The sequence below is a fragment of the Corythoichthys intestinalis genome, chromosome 4 (genome assembly GCF_030265065.1).
Source record: "Corythoichthys intestinalis isolate RoL2023-P3 chromosome 4, ASM3026506v1, whole genome shotgun sequence".
In the NCBI taxonomy this organism is placed as follows: domain Eukaryota; kingdom Metazoa; phylum Chordata; class Actinopteri; order Syngnathiformes; family Syngnathidae; genus Corythoichthys; species Corythoichthys intestinalis.
Window position 1 is genome coordinate 44,952,493 of NC_080398.1, and position 16,775 is coordinate 44,969,267.

Consider the following 16,775-nt stretch of genomic DNA (forward strand, 5'->3'; position numbering starts at 1 on the left):
CATTGAAAATTAATTATTGTGTCTGGATGACCTGATTATTGATGATGGTTTCTTGTTTTGTTGTATCACTCCAATATTAGACTAAGTGGAGATTTTTTTTCCACTTTAAATCTCAGTTAATTAATTGATAGTTGGAAATTCACGGACAAACACCACACATTTGGCTCAGAAACATCCTTTGGAATGCTTTTTTTTTTTTTTTTAATTCAAAGTAGGAACATGAGATACAGTGTATCACAAAAGTGAGTACACCCTGCACATTTCTGCAGATATTTAAGTATATCTTTTCATGGGACAACACTGACAAAATGACACTTTGACACAATGAAAGTAGTCTGTGTGCAGCTTATATGATAGAGTTAATTTATTTTCCCATCAAAATAATTCAAAATATAGCCATTAATATCTAAACCCCTAGCAACAAAAGTGAGTACACCCCTTAGAAACTACGTACATCCCTAAATGTCCAAATTGAGTACTGCTTGTCATTCTCCCTCCAAAATGTCATTTGACCCGTTACAGGAGTGCTGTCAGCATTGCTGCAGAGATTGAGTAGGTGGGATGGTGGGGGGGTCAGCCTATTAGTGCTCAGACCATACGCCGCACTCTACATCAAATTGGTGTGCATGGCTGTCACCCAGGAGTAAGCCTCGTTTGAAGACGGTACACAGGAAAGCCCGCCCCTCTGATCATAGGACATGGTTCCAGTAATCCATGTGCTTTGTTGACATGCCTTCAGCAAACTGTTTGCGGGGTTTCGTGTGTACCATCTTCAGAAGAGTCTTCCTCCTGGGGTGACAGCCGTGCACACCAATTTGATGTAGAGTGCGGCGTATGGTCTGAGCACTAACAGGCTGGCCACCCACCTCTTCAATCTTTGCAGCAAAGCTGACAGCACTCCTGTAACGAGTCACATGACATTTTAGAGGGAAAATTACTAGCAATACTCAATTTGGACATTTAGGGATGTACGTAGTTTCTAAGGGGTGTACTCACTTTTGTTGCCATGGGTTTTGATATTAATGGCTATATTTTGAGTTATTTTGAGGGGAAAATAAATTAACCATTACATAAGCTGCACAAAGACAACTTTTCATTGTGTCAAAGTGTCATTTTGTCAGTGTTTTCCCATGAAAAGATATACTTAAAGGTCTGCAGAAATGTGTGGGGTGTACTTACATTTGTGATATACTGTATAACAGGCATGTCTAATATGGATGGACTCCATGCAGCACACACACTCAAGTGAGAACAATGACATAGTGAAACTCTTCAAAGCGTAGTTGCTTTCTGCTAAGATTACGTAAAGTTACCACCCATGACACAAGGCCTTTATAATTGCAACGATTATCCAAGTATCAGTGTGGCGATCAAAGGATCCATATCTGATTCAATCAGCCATTTGCAGAATAGCATGCTGGTCCATGCGGACTTGCGCAACACTTGCACTTTGAGACATTCATTTCATATTTGTTCACACACACACACACACCCACGCACACACCCACACCCCCCCCCCACACACACATACATATATATATATATATATATATACATATATATATATATATATATATATATACATATATATACAGTGGGGAGAACAAGTATTTGATACACAGTCAATGGGAAAACCCATTGGCAGTGTATCAAATACTTGTTCTCCCCACTGTATATATAATTCATTCATTGATTTTCTGTTCTGCTTAAATGATGAAGCCTAAAACAAAAGGGTTAGGTTAGCAAGTAATTCCAAGAAAACAGGAATAGAAGAGCACGGCAGACTCTTGTTGTTTCAATAGGGAAACTTTCTCCATAAATGTTAATTTTATGATACCAGCTCATTGAATGGAATGAATAGAATGGTCTCTAAAACACATACCTTTGTCCTTTTCTAGCGGTACTTCAGACACAACTAGAGATTTTGTGTAATTACGCCCAAATATACTCAATGTATATTTGAGAAAAAATTGTTTTCCTAATAGCGTGTGGGTGGAGCAATACCAGCTATTAATTGAACAGTACAATACTTATTGCTTTTGAACTTTGCAGGCGAGATACCCCCAAATATGGGCTCAAGAGTGTCCTCATCCAAATAAATAAATAAAACACTTATCCAAACCTATCTCCATATTTGAACATGTTATGTGAAAAGTGCCCAAAAAAACCATGTTCTGACGTATCTGTTTAGGGTTATCTTTATCATTCCTAGGTATCTTTCAAAGATAAGAAGACAGAAAAACCTGTGGCTCCTGAATTCCAAGAAATTAAAAGAGGTTTCTCGTTCTTGTCCCCAAGATACTATTACCTGCGTGGTTTTACTAATCTGCTCTGCTCACGACGTCTCAACGCTCTGGGCGACTTCCATACGCTCTACAAGACAGACACAGCCATCTTCCCCACACAAATGGTTACATGGCTGGTGGACTCACTCATACAGGAAGAACAGCAGCAAGCCAACAGATGGCCTGAGCTCAAAAGACTCATCCACAAGGTCAGTATCATCCCTTCTTCATTAGGTCAACATTAAAAGGATTACATAACTCTAATGATGATTATCAGTTTAAGATGAAAAATGAAAAACCATCATCACAACTTGATGATGACGTAAAGAAGTTTGAGCTCCCCCGGAAACATCTTGATCAAGAAAACTTTGTGCGTTGCATCCAAGAGGCTGGGATCGTTAAGGACGTTGCAACCATACATCGCTTATTCGATGCTCTCACGGGTGGTAAGCAGTTTCTCTAGTTGTCATTACAAAAGTGCAATGAAATTTCCTCCCATAATCACATATTACATGGAGTACAGGCCGAGCTGCCTGCCAGATTGCAATGTAAAGTGCTCCGGAAAGTGTGAAAAGAAACAATATGGGGGTGGTGTAATTTAAAACTGACCTTTACTCCCCTACAAAGGAAGAGGAATGACAGGTTTGAAAAAGAACAACAGCAACAAAAGCACACATTCACCAAGTACACGCAGACATCATTTAGGGCAAGGCAGGGTTGGTCCACGGTGCGTCACGAGGGTCTGGGCAGGCGCATTAAGTGATGAAGGGAAGCAGATTGGAAGACGTCTACAAGGGCAATTCCCATTTCATGCAAACATTCCAATTAATGATTGATACTGTGACAGGGATAAATATGTTTTTCAACCACTGGCATGCTAATTACTTAAATGTCAGATTGGCATTCATGGTTGGCATTTAACCGAATGGTTAACAAACAGTCCTCAAGAGGAGGGAGACATTGAAAACAAGCTGGATAGGGGCTCCTGAGGACTGGACTTGGGCACCCCTGGTCTACTCTATTTTGGTATTGAGATTCAAGCAAGTTATAATGATCTTTACACACATAATGTGTGTACACATGTAATGTCATGTCATGGTCATACTTTATTGATCCCACAGTAGGGAAGTTAGAGCCAGGTTGATTTGACTGTAAGGCAGTGTTTCCCCACCTACAGTATATTAAGCCAAGACTCAGGGTTTAAAATAAATTGTCACACCACCCCATAAAAAAATTACCAAAAAAATTAACTTTCTCAGTCTCAAATCATGGCCTTTTAATTGAACAGGAGATTATTCTATGATATAAATGACCGCAGGTGAAAGGATATCAAATTCCTCTGCCTGGTCACTATACATCCCTAGCATAGATAGATGGGGGAAAGTTGTAGTTATTGTAAATATGTAAAGTTATTTGTGGAAATGAAATGAAAAAACGAACGTGGTTTCATTTTTTCACTGGTTGAGAATCGCTGGGTCAAGGCATTTCATTTTGAAGTAATCACAATTTTAAAGTAAAGATTTTGATGAGAATCTTTTGTTGTAGCATGTCAAAACTCTCTTACTATAATTTTGTGTCTCAATCTCCTAGACAACCATTACGTATATTGAAACATCAGAAAGTGTATTTTTTATATTAACCCAGGTCACTTCATCTTCTAGGCCAACATGTTTTCATATTTAAAATAGTATTAACTCAAGCAACTATTACAGTGCACTGTTGGTCACTGTTTTATTTACTGTATAACATTATTACTTGGATTGTTTTGCTCACTCAAGCTACTTGTCGGTGTCCGCACTCAACTCTGCTGAGTTTGCCATAGATAGGTTATATCAAACTTTGATTATTCACATTTGCCACACATTTTTCATGCCGGCATATTGAGGTATACAGTAGAAGCATTCAGAGCGAAGAATAGAATTATCCAAGCTGATTTCATGAATAAAAACCTTTGTATTTATGTAATTTACAGTTTGTTTGTTTTTAATAACTTATAATTTGTTTATCACTGTCTTACTGTATAATATGTTCCATTCTAATTTGCGCTGTGCGTGAAGTACAATTTATAGACTGTGAATTGTACTTCTTACGGATACACATAGCAGTGGACTCTAAATGCTGAAATGTACAGTATGCATAGACCGTTTAGTTACTCACTCGCAACAAGGGTTCTAATAGAGAGCAAATTGGTCACACAGCATGATTACATCACTATAGTGCTGCCATAACCTTCTGTTAATAAAGCAGAACTGAAAGTGGGCCTCAATATAGCAACAGAAAACACTGACACAGTGATGATATTTTCATCTGCTATTTGTATGAAATTGATTCAGTACAGTGTGGATGATATCATTTCCTCTGTCTCTGAGAGCCAAACTACGTTTATGAAACAAATTCAAGGAATGTTAATTTGTTAATGGAAACATGTTAATTTGTCTCTTAAGGTGGTATGAGGTCATTTTCTGAACAATTGATTTAAGGTTTAATTTGTTTTTAATAACTGCATGGGCAGGTAGACCAAATATTCACGTGGGCATGTAAGTTGCCCACCCCTGATTTTGACTCTGAGCTCACTGTGTGCACTCATGTTTCATCGATTTAACACAATTATTTATGTTTATGTTTATTCGACACTTTCCCAAATTCATCAAACATTCAATTACGAATAATTGAGAACTCTAAATTGTCAGTGTCTGTACCTTTGTTTCTTCAAATCCAAGCTGTAATGAAGTATTGCTTGACATACCTGTGCTATCGTGCAATCTCCCAACACATTTCCATGGTGATTGATTAAGTATCACTTTTGCAACCATGCCAACTAACAAGCAAAACACAAACCAAAAAACAGTCACAACAACATCTAACGCTTGCCTTATTGATTTTAATATTATTAAACTTGAAGCACTGTTGACTATTTTAACCACGTAATACAAATTTGAGCCACATCATCATTCTAGTCAGTTACCATTAAATAGTCCTAATATTGATTTGCAGGATACCAGGCAGATAGTAAATTTCATCCCTGCGGCCCTGCCCAATGAAAAACACTGAATTTTGCATCTTGTGAGTTTTTCCCTTCTATTAACACAAGTCAATCAATTTATATTTTGAGTTGGTAGAAGTCATCAGTATTATACAAGAGTACATCATGTGGAACAGTTACTGTAATGACGGGGAAAATGCTGAATCTGAATCTAGTAAGCTTTTGTGTGCCAAAGAAAATAAAAATCAACAGATGAAAAACTACGGCAACAAGAGGTTCGAACATTACTAATTGGACAGACTGAAAGTGGAATTTAACACCAACATAAGAAAGAATTAGTTGCAAAAACGGGTGTCTTACTTATTTAGGTGAGTCAAAGCAAGTGGACGCGGAGCTCTTCAAAGCGTTCTACACCTTCTGGAAGGAAACTGAGGCCGATGCTCAAGATGTCAACCTTCCCACTGAAGTAATTGATCACTTGGACCACAGCGAGTGTGTCTACAAGTTATCGTCCTGCGTCAGGACCTCTCATGGCGTGGGTAAAATCGCCATGACCCAGAAGCGTCTCTTCTTACTTCCAGAGGGTCAACCAGGCTTCCTAGAAATTGCAACGTTTAGAGACATAAAGGTAGTGCATTTGTAGTTTAAAAAGCTTGCAAAATATGTTTTCGTCTCTGGAATCTGTCTATCCACCTCTTATGTGCAGGAGGTAAAGATTGCATCGGCTCCTTTTCTCCTGGTACGTATTCCTTCTCTACGCATCCGGACTTCTGGTAGGCCGGAGCTGTTTGAGGCCAACCTAAAGACTGAGACCGATCTCTGGAATCTAGTGGTCAAGGAAATGTGCGCTGGACGTAAAATGGCTGATCAACACAAGGTAAGGAGAACAATAACGTGGAAACCCAGCAGGGTCATGCAAGGGCATAGGTTTGGCCTCAACATTGGTAGGGACGATAAACGCATGTACACTTTTTGCTGGGGATGGGACATTAATAATACCAATTGGGGGCCAGATTGAGTGAACCGGGGTCGGAGCTACATTTCTGACAAATATGAACCTAACTAATTGATAGGCTAAATGATCGATGCAAAATAAATCTGCACTGACTTATACTAACTTTGAAATGTCTTGGTTAAAGTTACACCATTCGATCCAAACCTTTGTTTTCAAAAAACTACTAAAGCTAAAGAAGCATTTTGAAAACTTCCAGATTAAATGTCTGGATTTTATTAGCAAATTTAAATTGCAATATTTGAACTAGGGCTGTCAAAATTATCGCGTTAACGGGCGGTAATTAATTTTTTAAATTAATCACGTTAAAATATTTGACGCAATTAACGCACAAATGCCCCGCTCAAACAGATTAAAACGACAGCACAGTGAAATGTGTACTCGTGTTTTTCGGAGTTTTGGCTCCCTCTGCTGGCGCTTGGGTGCGACTGATTTTATAGGCTTCAGCACCCATGAGCATTGTGTAAGTAATTATTGACATCAACAATGGCGGGCTACTAGTTTATTTTTTGATTGAAAATTTTACAAATTTTATTAAAACGAAAACATGAAGAGGGGTTTTAATATAAAATTTCTATAACTTGTACTAACATCTATCTTTTAAGAACTACAAGTCTTTCTATCCATGGGTCGCTTTAACAGAATGTAAATAATGGTAATGCGATCTTGTTGATTAATTGTAATAATAAAGAAATACAATACTTATGTACCCTATGTTGAATGGATGTATCCATCTTTTGTCTTATCTTTCCATTCCAACAGTAATTTACAGAAAAATATGGCATATTTTATAGATGGTTTGAATTGCGATTAATTGCGATTAATTACAATTAATTAATTTTTAAGCTGTAATTAACTAGATTAAAAAATTTAATCGTTTGACACCCCTAATTTGAACATAAGTTATATTAACATACAATATAAATACAAACTGGTTAACTATCCAGTAATGCAAAAAAATAAAATAAGCCTAGTCAGGGAATAACAAAAATAAATGAAAATGGAGACTTCTTTCAGGTAAAACACTCCTGCTTTTGTCCACAAGCACTGCCAAACTTGACAAAAAAATGAAAGCTCCTTTGGGCTGCTTTAAGACCACATAAATAATATAAAAATGACAACAACAAAATTATAGTGGCTGCTGCTGCTGGCCGAAAAAAAAACTTCTGATATCCCTCCTCTTCGAAGGGGGCGAAGGAGGCGGCATGTTCTCGACATGTTGTATCAGTCAACAGCCAACCAAATGTGTGTTTGAGGGGAAAAAAATGGACGGCACATTCTGCTATTGAAAGGTGTAAATTTAAGTCTCAACATTATGAAAATAATTCACCTAATAATAGTAGGGTCAATTCTATCCCTACAGCATATTGGAATACAATCTAAATTACCTTTATACAGTAACTGAAGTCATGAATCATGGTATCATGAAAATAAGGTTGCTTAAAAGTTGGTAGTGTTATGTCCCTACCGTCCCTATGCAAACCTACTTGCGGGTACTTAGCCCTTGGGGTCATGTATTATTGATATACAGTGAAAGACAATTCAGCTGATGTCATTTTTAGGACCCTCAATACATGACCCAGGCCTTGACTAATGTGCTGCTGATGGATGCTGTGGTGGGCTGTCTGCATAACCAAAGCTCCATCAATGCTGCCTCAAAGCTGACCTATTTTGATAACATCAAAAATGAAGGTAACAGTTTATTTCCTTGCTACTCTGAAACAGCGGGACAACATATGGAGTGGAGGGGCGTGCACAGGGCCAGGGCGGCAATTCCAACAAAGAGCAAGACTATGCTAAAAACATTATCTTAGGAACTTTTTAAATGTAGTAATGCAAACTGCAAAGTCTTTATAGTGTATGTTGAGGAATGCAGGAAGTGTATGATGAAGTGCATATTTAAGTTACAGTGGGGCAAATAAGTTTTTAGTCAACCACCAAAAAGTTCTACTTGAAAAGATTAGAGAGGCCTGTAATTGTCAACATGGGTAAACCTCAACCATGAGAGACGGAATGACGGAAAAAAACCCCAAAAAATCACATTGTTTGATTTTTAAAGAATTTATTTGCAAATCATGGTGGAAAATAAGTATTTGGTCAATCCCAAAAGTCCATCTCAATACTTTGTTATGTACCCTTTGTTGGCAACAACGGAGGCCAAACGTTTTCTGTAACTCTTCACTCTTCGCTTGGTGTAAAGAAATCAACTGTGGGAGCAATTTTTAGATAATGGAAGACATACAAGACCACTGATAATCTCTCTCGATATGGGGCTCCATGCAAGATCTCACCCCGTAGCGTCAAAATGATAACAAGAACGGTGAGCAAAAATCCCAGACCCACACAGGGGGACCTAGTGAATGACCTACAGAGAGCTGGGACCACAGTAACAAAGGCTACTATCAGTAACACAATGCGCCGCCAGGGACTCAAATCCTGCACTGCCAGACGTGTCCCCTTGCTGAAGCCAGCACACGTCCAGGCCCGTCTGCGGTTCGCTAGAGAGCATTTGGATGATCCAGAAGAGGACTGGGTAAATGTGTTATGGTCAGAAGAAACCAAAATAGAACTTTTTGGTAGAAACACAGGTTCTCGTATTTGGAGGAGAAAGAATATTGAATTTCACCCAAAGAACATCATACCCACTGTGAAGCATGAGGGTGGAAACATCATACTTTGGGGCTGTTTTTCTGCAAAGGGACCAGGACGACTGATCCGTGAAAATGAAAGAATGAATGGGGCCATGTATCGAAAGATTTTGAGTGAAAATCTCCTTCCAATCAGCAAGGGCATTGAAGATGAGACATGGCTGGGTCTTTCAGCATGACAATGATCCCAAACACACAGCCAGGGCAACAAAGGAGTGGCTTCGTAAGAAGCATTTCAAGGTCCTGGAATGGCCTAGCCAGTCTCCAGATCTCAACCCCATAGAAAATCTGTGGAGGGAGTTGAAAGTCCGTTTTGCCCAACGACAGCCCCAAAACATCACAGCTCTAGAGGAGATCTGCATGGAGGAATGGGCCAAAATACCAGCAGCAGTGTGTGAAAAGCTTGTAAAGTTACAGAAAACGTTTGGCTTCCATTATTGCCAACAAAGGGTACATAAGAAAGTATTGAGATGAACTTTTGGTATTGACCAAATACTTATTTTCCACCATGATTTGCAAATAAATTCTTTAAAAATCAAACAATGTGATTTTCTGGGGGGGGGGGTTCCACATTCTGTCTTTCATGGTTGAGGTTTACCCATGCTGACAATTACAGGCCTCTCTCATATTTTCAAGTGGGAGAACTTGCACAATTAGTGGTTGACTAAATACTTATTTGCCCCACTGCAAGTGTGATTTATTATATGCAAATAACAGCGCCCATAACGTATGAAGTCTTGCTGTTTTGAGGAGTAGTTATTGAACCCAAGGAAAAAATTGAAATGAATTGTTGGAAATGTGTTCTGGCTGGACTTTTGCTGCAAAAAGGGCTTTAGTACTGTATATTTGTTTCCGATCATTCACTGAATGCGTGTCTAATTCAACTGATCCAGACATTTTAGGCAAAAGTGTTTGTTAAGACAGATTTGGGAAAGATTTGCCATGCTTTTGATCATATCCTGTCCATTTCAAAAGATAGAAGACCAAAGCTATATTGATTTTATTCTGGGACGTGTGTTGGTTTCCAAATCTAATGAATGTTATTATTTTAACTATTGTTGATATTGCCAAAGTTTTTTTCTTTTCCCTCTCTCTCCGCACAGTGCCAATGATGGTGCCTAAAACTACATCCGAGACACTAAAACACAAAATTTACCCATCATCGGACCTATCAGAGCCACAGACTGTTCATGTGCTGCTCTACACTCCAGGTACTGTTTGTTGTGATTCCCATGAATGTAATGACGATACTGATGAACAAACGCTATTCTTAAGTTGTTTGGTAAATTCTGTGCACTCTACAGTGTATCACAAAAGTGAGTACACACTCGCATTTCTGCAGATATTTAGGTATATCTTTACATGGGACAACACTGACAAAATGACACTTTGACCCAATGAAAAGTAGTCTGTGTGCAGCTCAAATGATAGAGTTAGTTTATTTTCCCCTCAAAATAACTCAAAATATAGCCATTAATATCTAAACCCCTGGCAATAAAAGTGAGTACACCCCTTAGAAACTGCATCCCTAAATCTCCAAATTGAGTACTGCTTGTCGTTTTCCCTCCAAAATGTCATGTGACTTGTTAGTGTTACTAGGTCCAGGTGTGCATAGGGAGCAGGTGTGTTCAAATTTGTAGTGGAGCTCTCACACTCTCTCATACTGGTCACTGAAAGTTCCAACATGGCACCACATGGCAAAGAACTCTTTGAGGATCTTAAAAGACGTATTGTTGCGCTACATGAAGATAGCCAAGGCTACAAGAAGATTTCCAACACCTTGAAACTGCGCTGCAGCACAGTGGCTAAGATCATCCAGCGTTTTAAAAGAGCAGGGTCCACTCAAAACACGCCTCGGGTTGTTCGTCCAAAGAAGCTGAGCACACGTGCTGAGCATCACACCCAAATGCTTTCTTTGAAAGATCGTCGCAAGAGTGCTATCAGCATTGCTGCAGAGATTGAAGAGCTGGGGGGTCAGCCTGTTAGTGCTCGGACCATATGCCGCACTGTACATCAAATTGGTGTGCATGGCTGTCACCCCAGGAGGAAGCCTCTTCGGAAGACGGTACACAAGAAAGCCTGTAAATAGTTTGCTGAAGACACGTCAACAAAGCACATGGATTACTGGAACCATGTCCTATGGTCTGATTAGACGAAGATTAATTTGTTTGGTTACAATGGTCTCAAGCATGTGTGGCAGTGACCAGGTGAGGAGTACAAAGATAAGTATGTCATGCCTACAGTCAAGCATGGTGGTGGGAATGGCATGGTCTGGCTGGTCATGGCTGCATGAGTGCTGCAGGTGTTGGAGAGTTACATTCCATTGAGGGAAACATGAACTCCAACATGTACTGTGAAATACTGCAGCAGAGCATGATCCCCTCCCTCCAGAACCTGGGTCACAGGGCGTGTTCTAGCATGACAATGACCCCAAACACACCTCCAAGATGACCACTGCTTTACTGAAGAGGCTGAGGGTAAAGGTGATGGACTGGCCAAGCATGTCTCCAGACTTGAACCCAATAAAACATCTTTGGGGGAATCCTCAAGCAGAAGGTGGAGGTGCGCAAAGCCTCAAATATCCGGCAGCTCCGCAACGTTGTCATGGAGGAGTGGAAATGCATTCCAGTGGCAACCTGTGAAGCTCTGGTCAACTTTATGCCCAGGACAGTAAAGGCAATTCTGGATAACAGTAGTGGCCACACAAAATATTGACAGTTGGCATGTTGTATGTTAATATTGACAACTTTCAATAAGGGGTGTACTCACTTTTGTTGCCAGGGGTTTAGATATTAATGGCTATATTTAGAGTTATTTTGAGGGGAAAATAAATGAACTCTATTATATAAGCAGCACACAGACTATTTTTCATTGTGTCAAAGTGTCATTTTGTCAGTGTTGTCCCATGAAAAGATATACTTAAATATCTGCAGAAATGTGAGGGGTGTACTCACTTTTTACTTTTTCACTGTATATAGCCCCTTAACTCACACAGAAGTTGTTAAGAAGGCCTTCTACTCTGCTCACTCAACCTGGAATCAGCTTCAGCAGGATCTTAAGTCGTCTATGTTTGCTCAATATTTAATTTTAAATATTTTCCTTTAGGTTTTTTTTTTTTTTAATAAATAGGATTAAAATAAATAAATTAAAAATGTCATGTTTTGTTCTGATGTCTGTTGCCATTTTTTTTTTTTTTTTTTTTTTTGTAATAACAAAAAAATAATTTCCCCATTTCTCCTAAATATATTCGTGGCAAAAACTAATATGCTATCTCTGTGGAATATGAATGAATTTGACAGGTGACCAATTCTTCCAAACAGAGCCACTTATTTTAGCGTATTTCAATACATTAACTCTTTGTGTGCCCTTGACGAATATAGATGTCCAATTTATTTTGACTGGGAATGGGGGGTGCCAGCATCTATTGGCATTACTCGGTGTTTTCGATGTCACCCTGTCCGCTTCTTTTACTAATTATCAAAGTACATACTCTGTGAATACTACACATAGCTTGGTTTGCAATGAATAAGTTAGTTTTTTTCTACTTGTTTAATGAAAGGATGTATTTTGACAGGTCAGCTGACATGTGATGACTCCAACGATGAAATGAATCCCAAGTTGTGGGTGGCCCTCAGTGCAGGCAGAGTTGTTGTATTTGATGCCGCTAGCTGGTCCATGCTCCAGGACTCCATCTATCTTGGTGAATCTCAGATAGTGAGTGCAAAAGGCTGTCCACAAACAATATATGTGTGTGTGTGTGTGTGTGTGTGTGTGTGTGTGTGTGTGTGTGTGTGTGTGTGTGTTTGTCTTTGCTACATTGTGGGGACCAACACCTGACAGCCCAGTCATAGTGTGGGGACCAAAAAACTTGTGGGGACCAAAACCCTGGACCCCACAATTTTTATCATTGATATAGTGATAAAATGACTAGATAGACGTTCTGTCAAAATTTCAGCGCTTTACCCACAATACACGAAAACCAACTTTTTTGTGTGAAGTGTGTGTGCTCAGTGCTGCCCCTGTAGACAGAACATGGTACTGCATCTACACACAGTTACGCACACTTTCACACACTTGTCTTGTTTTTATGCCATTGTGTGGACATACACAGAACAAACTTGTCTTGTTTTTATGTCATTGTGGGCACACACAGATCACCCAGTTTTTTATCTGTTGTGGGGACACATTGCGCAACTACAATAATACAAAAATCCCTCTCAGGTAAAAGCTTTAATATATACAACACTTTGAGTTATATAAATTATGTGTATTAAAACTTATACATTCATTCACAAGACACCTTCGCGTTTTTTAACAAACTTTTGCGGATCTTTCCCAACAGATGAAAGCGTAAAATGATCCAATTTTTCAAGCCATGGGTGAAAGGTGTAGGTGGTTCATTACCATTTTATGCTTATGAATACACGAGATGATATCTCGAAAATGTTTCATGCACATCTCAACGTTTATTCAAATAACTAGTCAGTTTTACCATGTTTGGAGTTTACCTTTAATTCTGAATGAAAACTGATCCTTTTTGGAAACTGAAAGCGTAAACAATCGGAAAAACGATGTTTCCTTTATCCTAAATTTGCTAACCATCTAGGATTTTAGAAGTTTTAGGAAGTTTGAAATTCTCAAATTCTGTTCAGTGACGGACTTTAAGCAGAAGCACTTATTTGGATTTTGTTGTTTTTCAATGTCTTAAATTAAAATGTTCAATCTAAACTCACTGAAGCACTTCATTACGACAAGCAATTTCTACAAAGTATGGCATCAAATGCGATGCAATGAAAAATATGGGTCCTAGATTTTGTGCTGGTGCATCCAAAAAAAAAGTTAGGCACACCAATGCAAGCAATGCAAAACGTGTGGAGCCCTGCCTCACAAAACATTCAGATTTTCCAGACTGGCATCTTTTCCTACCACTGGAGCCAACTCATAATGTGATCAGTTGACAGCTCCACCTCTCTCTTCACCCGAGCGTCCATGACATTCAGCCGCAGGCCTAATGACACGACTACAAAGTCATTAATTGAGCTGCGGCCTAAGGTGTCCAGGTGCCAAATGGACATATGGACTTCTTTATGCTTAGACATTGTATAAATATTGATATGCAATGAGCGCAGATTTCCAGGCATTAAAAACCACTCAGGAGCTGATCTGGGGGTGTTTGGGGTTACTCTCAATCATGCCCCTCCGGGTCTTGCTGTCATTCAGGTGAGGTCAGGTGTGGGGACACGTGCAAGGAAGACGCTTCGCTGCGTTCACCCTCGCGCTCCACTCAGCGGCTGATCTCCTAGCGTAGGTCCGGGCGCCTTCCCGGCCCGGTACCCTTACATTCGCAAGATTCTCTTCCAGCTACTACACAGCACCCTCTGTTCCAGAGTACAGAGCCGGGATGAGAACAAGGTGCAGTGGAATGCTGCGGAGCTCCAAAAGTCTCCACAAAGCGTCTCTACTCACTGACTCCAACGCCTTCCTGAAATTGACATAGGCAGCTAATACTTCCTTCTCATATTCAAGAAGTCGCTCTGAAAAAACGCGAAGTGCTAGGATGCGGTCGACAGTGGACTTCTTTGGTGTGAGCCCAGACTATTCAGGACGCTGGTGATCGAGTAGCTGCTGACGTATCCTGTTCAGAAGTACATGTGTGAAGACTTTGCCGGGCACTGAGAGGCGGGTGACCCTGTGGTGGTTGCTGGACTCTCGAATGTCACCCGAGCTCCAAACGGAGCAGATGAGTGCCTGCAACTCCCGCAGGGCGGCGTCGGCCCAGCTTTAAGCGTCTATCCGTAGACACCGCAGTTGCCTGGTGCACTCCCATCCCCCAACTGGCCAACAGCCTTTCGGACATCCTCAAGGGTTGGCACAACAATGTTGACCAGTGGGTCAGGCGTCAGGCATGCAATGCCCTTGGCGGGGAGCTCTCAGCTGGGAGGCTCGGCCCCACGCAGCTCCTCAAAGTACTAAACCCAGCGCCACGGGGCGTCCTCTTCCGACAGGACTGTGCCATCAGCAGCTAGAACCACCGTGCAGCTTGGACGGGAGGCAGAGGAACGCAGCTCGTGGATGACTTAGAAAACCAGACGAGCGTCGCCGGAATGTGTGTCCTCCTGCTCCCCATGAACTGTGCAGATGGGCTTTCTCCTCAGCTGCCTGTAGGGCTCGGAATTGCGGTCAAGTCTTGCCTTGCGGCTCTCGTCGATGATGTTTAACGTCGCTTCCGAAAGCCCACTCCGATGGCCCCGGGCAACTTTGGGATGCTGTCACTAGCTGTCGCCCGGACACAGTCCCTGAAGCCAGTCCACATATCCTGCGCCTCCCCCACAACGCCCAGTCGCCCAAGCCATTCTGTCAGGTTTTTGGAGTGCGCGTCTGCCACCCGGGGGTCCCGCAGGCTTCCGACATCCAGCCGAATTTGGCTGGCCGTCGCGCAATGCGGCATGCCCCTAGCTGTAGCTTCAGTGTCGCTACCAGCAACTGATGGTCAGTGCTGAAGAACTGGCCACTCTGGAAGACACGACAGTTCCGTCCACGAGTACATGATCGAGCTCCTTCGCAGTTCGGCCAGTATTAGAATACCAGGTCCGTAAATTCGGCCTCGTGAACCACGACCCTCCAACCCGAAGACCGCGACTTACTGCAAAGTCGAGCAGCCTCTCGGAGTTGTCGTCACAGATTCCCTTGGGGACACGTTCCAGAGCTGTGAGGACCGAGACATGACTCCTAGCAGTCCCATGACGTACGAGTGACAGTGTTGAAGTCGCCAAGCATGATCCTTGTGTCTCTCTTTGGAACAGCATCCATCGCCGATTCAAGCTCAGTGTAGAAGGCTCCCTTCTTTGGAAGCTCACTTTCCCTGGTTGGAGCGTACACTGCAACAAACGACATAACGCCCACCGAGTGAGCGGGTCGCACCCTCATGGTACGCTCTGAGACCAGCATGACCTCCCTGACCTGCGAAGCCCCCCTGTTGGCCACCACAATGGCCAAACCCTCGGTGCGCCGACCTTCGGCTCGACCCGACCAGTCATAGGTGTAACCACCTACCTTGATCTGGCCACTGCCTGGTCGATGAAGGCGACTACAGCGATGCCCAACCTGGCAAGCTCAAAAGACAAGGCAGACACGCTGGCATCATCTTGGAGTGAGAGCTTGTTCCAGGCGTCCATCCAGCGTCCACCCATACCGAACGCCTCAGAATCAGCCGAGAGCGTCGAGGTCCAGTGGATGACTCCTCAGCGCCACTGCGACGCGAGGCGTGCCCTCACCAACCTGGTTACTGGCCCCCTCATCAGCCGGCGGGGGTCCGAAAGGCTTTGCGGCGAGAATTTAATAGGGTGGGGGTGCAAACCCCACTCCCCGAGGCTCCGGTGGCAGGGCCCGCCACAGCCCTTCCAGCCCGATTGGACCGCCAGTCTAAAACTAGGTCTCCTTTACTAGTGAGAAAACAAAAGATGTGGGTGCGAATTGCAGGTGGATCTACTGTAGCTGGCCTTGGGATGACCGACAAACTAGCAGAGGAAACAGTATGGTATGGGATGCTGAAGCTGCTGTCCCTGTGACCCGACCTCAAAGAAGACCGATGGATGGCTGATATGATTTGTATTTAACACCATGGTGTTATAATGGTGTTATATATATATATACATATATATTTGATTGAGTGAGTTAGCAGCCAATGGTTGCCCTGCCTGTCAAAATTGATTGGACATCTGCTGCTGTTAATGGCACAGAAACATGATCGTTTGCTTCTCACCCTTACAGTTAAAAATAATAATTTATTTTTCTTATCAATGGCAGCCACAGAGTTCAGTCCAATTTCTGGGGCTAATTGCCAAATG

General features: G+C 41.7%; 1 protein-coding gene across 2 annotated transcripts in view; it reads left to right on the plus strand.

The window, feature by feature from the left end:
• The window catches only part of LOC130915211 (DENN domain-containing protein 3-like), a 64,432-nt gene that overhangs the window by 15,806 nt on the left and 31,851 nt on the right, over nt 1-16,775 (plus strand). Inside the window, exons 17-23 of one of the 2 annotated variants that reach the window (XR_009063066.1) lie at nt 2,299-2,494; nt 2,563-2,731; nt 5,637-5,896; nt 5,975-6,145; nt 7,843-7,972; nt 10,032-10,139; nt 12,503-12,628. Coding sequence is in view for 1 of the 2 variants with exons in the window: in XM_057835077.1 (XP_057691060.1) it covers nt 2,299-2,494; nt 2,563-2,731; nt 5,637-5,896; nt 5,975-6,145; nt 7,843-7,972; nt 10,032-10,139; nt 12,503-12,642 (1,174 nt within the window). In the remaining variant the exon portion in view is untranslated. Of the gene's footprint in view, nt 1-2,298; nt 2,495-2,562; nt 2,732-5,636; nt 5,897-5,974; nt 6,146-7,842; nt 7,973-10,031; nt 10,140-12,502; nt 12,643-16,775 lie in introns of both variants that reach the window. The other variant, XM_057835077.1, reaches the window with a different exon arrangement.